Source organism: Sminthopsis crassicaudata, chromosome 2 (genome assembly GCF_048593235.1).
Source record: "Sminthopsis crassicaudata isolate SCR6 chromosome 2, ASM4859323v1, whole genome shotgun sequence".
Classification (NCBI taxonomy): domain Eukaryota; kingdom Metazoa; phylum Chordata; class Mammalia; order Dasyuromorphia; family Dasyuridae; genus Sminthopsis; species Sminthopsis crassicaudata.
The window spans coordinates 319324484-319337910 of NC_133618.1; the positions used below are offsets into that span (position 1 = coordinate 319324484).

Here is a 13427-nt window from a genome sequence, read left to right on the forward strand (position 1 = left end):
GGCCATATCCAAAAAAAAATGTATGTCTGAGTTTTCACCCTGAGTTCATCACCTTTGTCAGGAGATGGGTAGAAAATTTTATCATAGATTCTCTGGAATCATGTTTGATCACTGCATTAATCAGTGGACTTAGGTCTTCCAAAGTTTTGTTGTTAATGATTCTGGGTTTTCAAAGACTATACGCAGGTGGAATTTATACTAGCAAGTTGAAAAAAACTTTGAATAGAAACTCAGCCATGAATTTCTTCCTAGAATAGCTAGGAAGCTATACTATTTAGCTAACTACAAAAGTCTCTTCACCTAGTTGGCTGAAGAGGAATGAATTTTTTTTTGCATATAGCAATTTTCAAAGACGTTCTACTAAGTTATATAGCATGGCTGCAGGATGTGTCAGTAAGAACTAACAAGAACAGGAGCAACCTGGCTTGGTGCAATTCTGATTTAGATAATCAGAATTCAAATCTCAGCTCTGCTGCTTATGAGATGTAGGCCTGTGGGCAAATAACTTCAACCCTCCTCTGAATCTGCATCTGCAAAACAAGGGAGCTGGAAACTAGACAACTTCAAACTTTGCTAGTTCTAAATTCTGCAGTTTTATCATCTTATATATATCAAAATTCCTTTTAAGAGAGAGACAGAGAGAGAGGAGGGGAGGGGCAGAGAGAGATAAAAAGCTCATGATTAAGTATAGGGATATTTGACCAGAGGTTCCTTTTGTCCTTTGGCCAGATTGTGGTCCTCTCCTTTGTATATTTAATAGATGATGTATATATCATTATATATAAACACACATTACATACATAATATGTGATATATCATCATATATAATTATATGTATTTGATCAATCTCTTAGAATGAAAAAATAGGTCTTTTTTGAGAAAAAATATATATAAAAGTATAGACAGCAAATATACAAGATTTCAGTGTAAATGCCATTTCACCAGGCAGCAGTCGAGGAGAGGGAGACAAAGAGAGAGGAGATAAATTCACTCTACCAGTTTGGCAGCAAGTTCTGTCCAGAAAGGTCACTCTTTAAGTAGGTCAGGGAGCCAGACAAAGCTCCAACAGCTCATGTTTATATTCAGTCCAGGGTAGCAACCCCTTTCCTTGCAGTCAGGCCCATGGACCTTTCAACTGGCATTCTTCTGCATATTTGACAGGCCAGTCTGTGGAACTCAAAATTTGCAGTTTCCTCATCTTTGGCGGCTTCTGTCTGCCATGATCTTTCTGGCTCTCTTTCCTCCTGAGAAAAACTACACTTCCCATCAGCACCCTGGACATATAAAGGTATACAGGATATATCAAAACTCTGAATGCAGTTATAAACTCCAACTACACTGACTTGTGGAATACCCTGTTTCAAAGGTGTCATTCGCCTTAAATAATTTGTACGACATTGCTCCCAGTTCAATTGTAAATATTTGTTTTCTGTTTCTTAAAATAATGTAGTGTTTAGAACTGAAAAGAACTTTGTGGAGATCTAAGTCAATCTTCTACAATCTCACCACCCCTTTTATTTAATATTTGGGGAAACAAGTCCAGAGACACTTGTCAAAAGCCACATAATTATAGTAAAGAAACTAGTGTTCTAATCCAGGTCTTCTAGTGTCCTATCCAATTGTCTTTCTGTAAGATGACAGGATCAAATATTAAATCAGAAAGAGATTGTGTTGTACAATTCCCTCATTTTGCAGCTGAATAAACTGAGGCCCACACAAATTAAGTGTCTTGTAATATAATGGTAGAGACAGAATTAGAACCAAGGTTCTTGGAAATTACAGATTTACTGTTCATTCCACTTATATCTATTGCTTCTTGAAACTTTCCCGTCTCGGTCTCTAACATTTCCTTTGTTACATGAGGGATAAATACAGACAAGGACAATAAACTGGCAAAGAGGCTGAGTATACACAGGCATTTAGAATATGAGCAAGAATATCCAGCAAGAGCAACCAACTGTATGCTGGAGCAGCCAAGAGGACTTGAGCAGTTTGTTGAATTGAATGGAAAAAGGTGTTAATAGAGTCAGGGGAAACGATGCTATAAAAATGACATTGTGTGGCTCTGCGCTGTGTTTATTTTCCCTCAATGACTTCCAGATCAACCTTGGGCAGCTTAGGAGTCAAAAGATCTTTGTTTCAGGAGCCTGCTTAAAACATGCAAATACAGCTGGATTTCTTTCTTTCTTTCTTTTCTTTTTACTGCTCTGGCATTTGACCCTACTCTCTTCCAACTTCCAATATCACCCCCTCTTCCCCCACTAACACATACACAGCCCAAGAGTCTGCATCTCACTGGTTACTACAGATAATTTCTATATCCTTTTGAATCCTGTGAGTTAATTAGCAGTGATAGCTTATTTGTATTACCAAATAAAGAATTTAGGTTTTTATTTTCTATTAATATGACTGGTCTTCACAGAGATCAGCCTAGCAAGAATTAACTGATGTTTTTTTAGAAGGATAGATAGCCTTAAGCAATATGACTCCTCTCTTATTCTGATTCAATTTTAAACCTGAGGTAGAGTCCTGATTGCTCTAGGGATACCAATATCTGGAGAATATGTTTCCTCCCTGGGTTGCTGTCCCCATTCCTTATGATTTTCCACTAAATCTGTAGTGAGAGTATGACCACATTTTTTTTAATCTGATGAACAACTCCAAAGCTGCTATCACTTTACTATCATTTTTTTTCAAGGTTCTACCTTCCCCTACTACTATATCCTTTTCAGTATACCATATCTCCCTTTCCTGATTTCAGGGGCTGAGGCCAGAGATTGTTAGCTTTTCCATGGAGGGTGCTGACTAGACTCTCTGGGGATGAATCATATAGTGACTCCTTTTTTGGAGTTATAGAATCTGGTGTCCAAGGTCAATTATCTTTTGTGCTGTTCCTAACTCTTGAATTTATTCTGTATATATTCTAGTTTCAGCTCTAGTTAGATCAAAGGATTTGAGAATCCCAATTGCTGACTTTTATTACTGATGAATTAATTCACTAGTATTCTAAACAATGTGTTCTATATCCCTTATTTAGTATTAATAATTGGTATTATAGTATTATATTACACACATATAGATATATACATACAATGGGATCTTGCCAGTGCTTTCCTGGTACCCTCATGATAAGAAAAAAGCAATAGGGAAGATCTTCAGCAAGTTGGATAAACCCACAGTGATGAACTTTGGGAGTCACACTAAATGGACAGGATGGGGAGGAAGGGAAAAAGCACATATGAAGCACCTACCTTATATCAGGCACTGCACTTTACAAATATCTCATTTGATAGCCATGGATGAATTACAGTTTGTATCAACAACAGTACTTCTCAAATTAATGAGATCACAGAATCATTTGGCATTACATGAAAACAATTTTCTTTTTTTATGAGATAGAGGAAATATATAATAACACAGATGTCTGGGATCATTGTATTATTGCCTATCTCTTTCCTCCAATCCTGATCACCTTCTGGCATTGTTGACACTTTAAACAAGTGGTTTCCTGTTCTATAGAGCAGAAATGTTAAACATCAACCAATATGCAGCTCACCATTCTGCCAAGTGCTGGTGAAACAGATTAAAATGTAAATGTTAAACATAATGTTAACATTAATGTTAAATTTTTAAATTAAGTTAATATGAAGACATAGAGATCCTTATGTATGGATTATTGGCTCCTAGGTACCACTGCTATAAAGAAACAAAAATCTTTACTCCAAGAATAGGGTTGGTTAGAATGACAAAAATATTCACTTCCACCTCTGTATTGAGAACATATACAAAATGAAATTTCTCTGTTTCTTTAATATTGTAAGCCATAATGAGATGGATTCTTTGGATCAAAGTTTAAAAATGCCTATGCGATGCAGTAAATAAGAGTGTTGGGCCTCAAGTTAGGAACTCTTGAGTTCAAATCCGAACTCAGACACTTAGTAAGTAGGTGATGTTGGGCAAGTTACTTCACCCTGTGTTTGCCTCAGTTTCCTCATCTGTAAAATGAGTTAGAGAAAGAAATGGAAAATTACTCCAGTATCATTGGCAAGAAAACTCTAAATGTGGCCAAGAAGAATTGGAGAATAGCGAAACAACTGAACAACAACAACAAAGTTGCCCAGCCATAATTATTCTTATTCCAAGTCATAAGGGGGCTTAAATGATGGTAAGATGGACCTTTCTGTTTTCTAAAATTGGTAAGCACCAGAAATGGAAGCTACAGCCAAGGACTCTGGGGACAGAATCATCAACTATTTTTAACCCCTTGTTTGCCCACAGCTATGAAAGCACTGGGTTTTATGTTGGTAAGTGTCACAGGAAGGATGGGGAAGACATGAAGGAAAGAGGCCTTTATCTTTTTGGTTACTATTCCTTGTCCTTTATGAGAATAAGAAATAGATGTTGCAGGGCACACTTAGGTCTACCTAAGCCTTGTGTACCATGTCTACTATTCTTTTCAGTATCTAAAATGGAGTGACATAAGAGCTAGCAAGATAATTTTTTCCTGTGTCATATTTTACTTGGGAATTGAAGTCTCTCAAGAAATGAAGGCCTACTTCCCTTTTCTTATTCACCTCCTTACCCCTTGAAATAGCAAGTGTAGGATTTTGTTTTTTATGGATGTCTTCCTCACTCTGCCCCTTTTTTCTTCACCTATGTTTTCCCTCTTTGTTGCCCTCATTCTGGACTTGGCCAGGCCATGTACAAACCCCAATCATTCAACAGTTCTGGAGAGTAGATAGTAATTTACCTCAATAATGGTAGTTTCTTTTCGTTTCTTTTTAACTCTCAATTCAGATGATGGGTCTAAGCCAACGCCCACGATGGAGACACAATTGGTGTTTGATGGAGATGGTAAGAGCTGCTTTATCTTTTCTTTTTACTTAGCACTGTAGATTGGGGGGGGGATGATCTTTCATTTTTGCAGAGTTAAGTATGCATTTTTAAACTTTAAAAGAGTTAACTCTCAGAAGCAAATAACCTATTCATCTGAGTTTTAGCCTTTATTCTTTTTTTTCTCTGAGGTCCTATTCTGTGCCTCCCTCTTCTGGATCTTGGTTAATCATAAAAATTATAAAAACAAGTATTATCATCTACTAAGGAAAAGGTGGCTCCTACTTGGCTGAAGTAATTTATCAACAAATCCCCTAACCTGCCCCCAATCTCTCCTACTCCATTTTATCTTTCATTCTGCTATCAGTAGATAAGCATTCTTCATCATGCTTCCTATAACTTTCATGTCAATCTTCATTGACTCTAGGCTAGTCTAAACTCTACCCTGTTATTCAAGGCTGTCTACAATCTGGCTCCAACCCTGTCCCTCAGACTTATCTCACATGCCTATTTTTAATGTATTCATCCTCCAGTCACACTAGGGTTCTTAGAATCCACTAAGCACATCTTTAGCAATATTGTGCTCTGCCTTATGTCATCTTGTTGAACCCTAAAAATCTTCTAAGGTACCATAAAGGTAAATTCTCAGCTTAAATGCTACCTTCTTTATGAAGCCTTATCTAATGTTTCTCTCTGATATTTCTCAGAGCCAGAAGCCATATTTTCCTATCTTTGCTCCTACCTTTGCTCCTACCTTTGTCATTCATTTATTCTATTCTATTTACATTATATTTTGTACATGTCTCATCTTTTTAATAGATTGTAAGCTATCTGTAAACTAGGATTGTGCCTCATTGATCCTTGTCTCTCTCCCAGAACCTAGCAGAGTATCTGAAATATAATGGGTAGTTAATGGAGGTTTAAATTTATTTAAGCACCTCTCAGGTAATATACTAGATTGATTACAGTTTGGAAGAAGGGGGAATAGAACATACAGTTCTTTGCCTCAAGAAACTAATAATTGCCTAATAACTGAAACAAGAAGTACATGTACATTGAATGGTTGTCTGAGATTTTTCTCTCTATTTGGATAAAAGAGTTCAAAGAAAACAGACTTGTTGGAACCACACTCCAAGCCTTTCCAGCATAATATGATGTACTATTACTTCTTCTGTGATAGTACAGCCTTTGAGAACACAGGGAAAATGAGGCATTGGAATGGGATTTTTGCCATGGATATATGAACACATCTTAATTTTAAAATTTTTTTATATTAAATTTTTTTTTAAATCTCAAACAACAGTCCTAGGAGATAGGTGTTCTTTTATTATTCCCCTTTTGCAGATGAGGAAAATGAGGTGAAGTTAAGTGACTTTTCCAGAGTTATACAGAACTTGAGACCAGTCCTAAGACCAGTGTATGAATTTAGAGCTTCCTGACTCTGTCACCACTGTGCCACTGTGTCACCTGGCTACTCTGAATTGTCTCATAAAAATCTGGGTTTCTTAACTTTTTTATGTCATTAACTCCTTGGAATAATATTTTAATGCACAAAATAAAATAATAGGATTTTAAAGGAAACCCATTTTATTGAAATATAGTTTCAAAAATATAGTTGTTGTTTTTTTTTTTTAATTATCCAGTTCCCAGGTTAAGAATCTGTTAAATTAAACCTGAAGAAAAAAGAAAGTAGTAGTTATAACTAATGGAATGATATCTCACAAACTCCTTAAGGGATAAATAAATGAACTGACTAAATTGCTTTTGTTGTGTGAACAAAGATAATAAATATTTTGTGGATATTTGATAACCTCAGAATGTCATGCTTACAAGTACATGCAAAAACATCATCAAGAATATATTTTTGCAGCAACATCTACCAAAAAGGGAGAGGAATTAGAGAAGTATAATGAAGAAACTGATAAAGTCTTCCAAATTTAATTGATACAAACTTGATCACTTCAAGGAGGCATCAGATTCAATAGGCAAAAACATGGAGAAAAACATGCTGAAAAATGAATTTTAAACTCTAAAGAAGCTTTATACCTAATTCCCATGAATATTTCAAAAAGAGAGTCAAGCTATACTAGACATTGTGAGCACTGAATAATTATCACCAAAAAAAAGTGAAATTATTTTGTAACAGACAAGAATTAATTTGTTAAGAAATGGGACTCATTTCAAATCAGCTGTCTCTGTACAGGACAGATGGAAATCAATACCAATTAGAAGAATAACCATGAGAAGACATGAAGTGAAATAGAGACAGTTCTAACAATTTATTTAAACAAAGTTTGAATGAGGGGGGAAAATGGAAATTCTTATGAAGTTTTACCTGAAGCCAATCAATTGTCACAATGAAGAGGACAGAAGAACCTAGAAACTACTTCAGTCAGTATACATTCAATCTCCCTGACAAGTGGAGAAACAAGTAAAGAACAATGCCAATTTGGAATTTGAACCTTTTTCAGATCTTTTAGAGGAAGATGGTACAAGATCATGAATATTCTTTCACAAAATAGAAAGATGCAATGGAGGAAAAAACAATGTCACAGAAATATTAGCACACTAATCAATTGAACCAGATCATAAGAGCTCTTAAAGATGAAACTAAAGAGAGGATAACAAAAAATGACTATCAAAATTTCTATAACTTTTCTATGAAGGACTTAAAGCTCTTAACATTATAATCCTAGATGTAATACATGAAGAGGTAAATGTGTCACCAAAGAAAATACATATGGAAAAGCAGTTTGAATTGAAGCCAGTATTCCTAGAAAAGGTCTAAACTGAAGGTAATTTAATTATGAAGTCATTGAGGGATTAAATCTCAAGATACCTGAAAGAAGAGAAAATACCAAATACTTGCATCTTATTAACAAACAAGGTGATCAAGAAATTCCCACAACTTTTGACACACATACCTATTTTTCCCATCCCTACAAAAAATCTTTGAGAATAACCTACACATACATGAATAGCACCTTTGGTAGAAATAGGAACAAATATGTAGGTTTTGGAAAATTGGGTTCTAATGTGAGCTACATCATCATAGGCACACAATTGGCCAAAAAGTACAGAGAATACAAGGTCCAACTCTGTATGTGTGTTCCCTATTGACTCTTAGAATAATTTTGATTTGATGTCCTTTGTATATATTAAAATCACAAGAGACTCCTTGACATTTTTAACAGAGAATTTTTTACCTTATGAGTATCAATATAAACAAGAAATAAAACAAGATATCTACTTGCTAAAGTTATTTTTCCCCCCACACACTGACCCATATTGATTGTGTGACCTTAGGAAAATGACTCAACCCTCCAATTCCCTAAGCAATTCTTTGTTCTAATTTGCATTGGCAAAATACAGTAATTCTCTATATCAAGTTCCATTCAAATAAAAGGGTTAGTTGTCTGCCCAAAGCTCAAATCAAACAAGTATACTTTTATACAGTGTGACAACCTTCCAGTATTCCTGTTTGCATATGATACTGTTTTGTTTCAAAGCCTTGAACATCTAGATCAGTAATTGCTAAATAAAATTGCTAAATAAAAAATAACAAAATATCCAAGTGGATTCAATAATGCCTGTTATCCAGATTATGATATGCAGTGAGGTGGACAGCTCATAAAGCTTGTCTATCAATATATAGAAATGCATAAATGTAGATAGAGTTAGTTAACCAGTATTGCCAATTATAGATAGAAAAACATATCAATAAGTAGGTAGTCAAATTTGAACAAAGAAATAGTGAATAAACAATGAAATGGGACTTAATTTGAAAAGAAGAGGATTATATTTGGGAAACAATTCAGTGATTTGACTGGGAAATAAAAAGCCCATTAAAAAAATTCAGTACTCTTCTAGTGAGTTTGTATAGTTACATATTATGGGATACTATAGTTTCTGAAAATTTCAACTTAAAGACTACCCAAAAGGTAATGAAGAGGGGGATTTTAAAAGGCTTCAACAAAAAATTCTGCATAAAAAGAAGTCATAAAGGAAATTATCAGAATATATATGAGAAGAAAAGGTGAAGGGAAAAAGACTAATAGCTCAAATATCCTGTATGCATCAATGTCAAGATTTATTTAAAAAAACAGCACATCAAGTAGTTTCTCTATGGGAATTTTTTCGGAGGACATAAACAATAGTTAGATTTCATTTCAGTCATCATCATTGAAGGCTGTAGTCACCTTGCTGATAATCATAGATCCATCAAAGTAAAATGGAAATAAATACTAATTGAAGAGAAACTCTCTTACTCTCTCTATCATGGAGATGATAACTTTCTATTTCTTTTATACCCACTTTCCTGTGAGAATATCAGTCTATTGAGGAAAACCTTCACTCTTACTGTACTATACAAGTCTGTCACAATTTGTTTTTGTCAGACTCAGCTGTCAGCAATCACCTCTACATTTGGACAAGAAATATAGGCAGTGCAGTAGATTTCCATGATGGCTGTAAGCCAGTGCTCTTTGCTTCTGTATAGAAAAGTGTAAAAATGGCTGATTCCCTTATGGCCATTGGGCAAGTGCCTGCCTGTCTGCTCCTAGGATTGCTCTATTCTAGTCAGCTGCCACTTACTTGGTTTTCCCTTGTATGCTCAAGTTGGAATATTATATTTTGTTTTTTTGGAATAGCTATTCCTTTGCATATTATGCATTTGGCAGAGAAATGAGGCTGTGCGTCCAGATACCGGAGTTTTAATCTTTATTCTTTCTTTGCTTAATGTAAAATGTTATTCAATGTCTTCCTCTTCTGGATCTTGGTTATTATTGGAATAAAAATAAGCATTATAATCTAAGGAAGAGGTGACTCCAAATTGACTGAAATAATTAATCAACAACCTCCCTAAATTGCCTCTAATCTTTCCCACTCTATTTTATCTTTCACATAGCTATTAGGAGGTAAGTATTCTTCCTCATGCTTCCTGTAGCTTCCATGGCAATCCTCATTGACTCTACTTTAGCTTAAACTCTTTATCCTCTTATTCAAGGCTATCTACAATCAGGTTCCAACTCACCACATCAGTCTTATCTCACATGCCTCTCTTTAGTGTATTCATATGCCAATCACACTAGGATTCTTAGAATCCACCACACACATCCCTAGGGACCTTGGCATCTGGCAAGGTTGTTCCCTCTGGGTTCAATGTCCTGCTCTGCCTAATGTCAGCTTGTGGAACCCTTAAACCCTCTAAGCTTCAGCTCAAATGCTTTGTCTGAATTCCCATTCCAATTATCTTCCAGAGCCAGAAGCCATCTTCTCTTCTGTAAGTTGTGTGGAAAGTTGCCCATATTTTTCTCATTTACTCATTCTTTTTCATATTCTATTTATATTATATTTTTGTGCATGCCTCATTTCCCTTAACAGGTTTGTGTACTAAGATTGTACTCACTGATTTTTGTCTCTCTCCTAGTACCTAGCAGAGTATGTGAAATATCATAGATAATAAATGGAGGTTTTAAATTTATTTAAGCATTCCTCAGGTAATACACTATATTGCTTACCATATGGAACAAGGAGAAGTAGAGAATATAATTCTTTGCCTCAAGGAACTAATAATAACAATAAATGAGACAAGAAATGCATGTGTAAAGTTAAATAACAGTATGAGATTTTAAAAACTAAAATAAAAATAGAAAAGAGAACTCTAATTATAAAGTAGGTGTCTGAAATTATATATGCCATCTTTAAATGGAAATGAGCTGATATTGATCAACTTATTAGATTTGGTGTTTAGGGAAAACTGGATAGCAAAGCTATTTGAGTTTGAGGTAAGGCTTGCCTGAGTCCAGCACCTTGAGAACTTCAAAGAGACCTGGTTCTTTGGCAAGCTTAAATTTCCTGTAAATACCAATTGATTTTGGGGAGACAGCTTGAAAATTTAGATGACCTGGCTCTGGATGCCCCTGGAACGGAAGGGATTCCATGCTTCTGGAACGGAATGGATTCCATACCTCTGGACTGTTGATTGAGAGACCCAAATTACTAGAAGCCCTAGAACCAACCTTGTTTTCCTGCAGCCTTCAAGACAAAGGAATCGTTGAAGGCCACTCTGGATCAGGCCTACCTTGAGATTTTGGCTGATTGGAAAGACAACAAGAGAGAATTTATATGACTATTTCACTTTCTATTCCTTGTTGGTAAAGTCTCAACAGTTCCCAGTTAAAGCGGTCTCTGTGGCTTGTTTGGAGCAAATTTTGTTGACTTATCCCCTTTAAATCTTCTCCCAAGGAAGCAGCTGAGAGGAAGTGGGCTTGGCCCAGCCTTCTTCAACTCCTGGAATAATATTTTTATTTCTGGTCAAAATGACTTAGGGCCCCCAGCCTCTGACCACTTTGTGGACTGGTCCCCACTGTACAGTGCAGATGTCTCCCCATGGAATCACTAAAGGGTGGGGAGGGAGTTAAACTTATTATCCTGAATCAGATTCTTTGAGCTGATTTAGGGAAGAGAAAAAAGGCAGAAGGCAAGAGATGAAGGCATATTTGAAGTAGAAAGAAGTATCATCTCATAGATTTTAGAAGATACCCCAGGCTCTTAGAATATGTATCCAAATCAGAATCAAGGAATGAAAGCTCAGAGTCTGTGTTCAACTTCATGATTGTGGTAATTTTATCCTCTTCATTTAATCTTTAACCTTTTTTTCATCTCTTTCTTTCTTTCTTTTCTTTTTTTTTCTTAAAGAAATCACAGCCCCCACTCTGTGGATTAAGCACCTGGTAATCAAAGACTCGAAGCTAAACAACTCTAATGTAAGAAATTCAGGTAAATGATCATTCGCGGAGACTATTCTTTAGCCCTTATCTTTTGCTACTAACTAGCTATGTGACCTGACCACCTTGGTCCTCAGCTTCTTCATTATAAAATGAGAAGGTTGGACTAAGCTTCTATGAGGTGTCAAGCATGTGTGAGATAGTCACTAAAGCCTATTCCAAATTGAACATTCTATGATATGTGTGGTTCAACTTCATGTTTTAATTTTGTTTGCTTTCTAGGGCAGAATAGCCCAGAATCTGAAAGAAGCAAGACTATTCATAAAGATCTCTACCAGTCGACCCTTAAAACTCTTAATTCTGGACCTAGTTTAAACCACAACTCACTGAGAACTGTTCCCTGTCTTTGGGTGCTGACAGTGGATATTCTTTGTGATTAGTTCTTTTGCACCTTGTTTAACATTGATTGGATCTTCTCTGATTATGAACTTGGCGAGATATATGTGAATCTTTGAAGATTAATAGATTTTGAGGAAATCTCTGATTACTTTCCTTATCCTGAAGAGTAATGTTGGATTAATGTCCATAAATAGGCAATAGGATAGAAAAATGGTTTTCAAATTTTTTTTCTCAGGACCCCTCTACATGCTTAAAAATATTGAGGTCTGCTTTGTTCATGACATATCTTTTACTATTAAATTATATTATAATATATTAAATTATTATATAAAATTAAATTATGACAAATATCTAATATTGCTAAATTAAAAATTTAAACATATCATGATATGATGTTGATAAAAATAGTATCTACCCTGGGAATGCACTAAAAAGTCTCAAGGATCCCCAGGGATCCTTAAGTTATACAAGGAAAACCACTGGGTTAGGTAAGAACTAGAAGTAAGATTTCATTGCTATAGGGAATTTGAAGCAACTCCCTCTTCTAATTCAAGTTACTAGCTTCTTAAACTTAGAATAAGGATTCTTAGTCATACTGATGTTATGGATTCCTCTGAAAGTCTGGTAAAACCTATGGAGCTCTTCTCATAATAATATTTTTAAATGCATAGGAAGAAAACTAATTATGTTGAAGTTTAGTTATCAGTTTTTTTAGAGGTCACAGGCTTCAGGTTAAGAACTCTTATCCTACAGAATTGCCTAGAACACTGAGAGGTAAAGAGATTTTCACAGAGACGCACAGCATTTCAATATGCATCAGAGGTGGAAACTTGAATCCCAAGTCTTTCTGGTTCTGAAATCAGCTTCCTAACCATATGGCTTCTAAATAGGAATAACTATTAACAAATTCATTAATTAATTCTATTATGAAATATAATCATTTGTTAATCTATTAATCTCTAAAATTTAATCAATAAGTATTTATTAAGTGTCTACTATGTTCTCAGCCACAAAGAAAGGCAAATAGTGGAGAACCATTTGAAGATTATCTTAAGAACCTCTGTTCCTGAGGAATACACAGTCTAATGAGGGAGAAAATATCTAAACAATTTTGTACAAAATGTTTACAGGATAAATTGGAAATAAGAGAAAGAAGTCACTAGAATTAAGGGGACTAGGAAATCTGTAGAAGATAAAAAAGGAAGCTACGGGACCCAAGAACTGGAAATAAGAAAGGAAAGCCTTTCAGACTTGGGGAACAGTCAATGGAATAACATCTGGAGATGAAATGCCCTGTGCAAGAAATAGTAAGGAAGTCATTGTCACTGGATCATAGGGTATGGGGAGATGAGTGGGATCTAAGAAAACTGGGGATGAAATGAGGGAAAGATATAAAAGGCTTTGTAAACTAAACAGAGAATTTTATATTTTATCCTGAAGGTAATAGGGAATCACTGGAATTTACTG

At 35.3% G+C, this 13427-nt stretch overlaps 1 protein-coding gene across 3 annotated transcripts in view; it reads left to right on the top strand.

The window, feature by feature from the left end:
* Positions 1–13427, top strand: part of SMOC1 (SPARC related modular calcium binding 1) — a 181062-nt gene that overhangs the window by 120995 nt on the left and 46640 nt on the right. For 2 of the 3 annotated variants that reach the window (XM_074290149.1, XM_074290150.1), the window contains exons 6-7: positions 4765–4854; positions 11533–11613. In XM_074290149.1, coding sequence (XP_074146250.1) covers positions 4765–4854; positions 11533–11613 — 171 coding nt within the window. The remainder of the gene's footprint in view (positions 1–4764; positions 4855–11532; positions 11614–13427) is intronic. The other variant, XM_074290151.1, reaches the window with a different exon arrangement.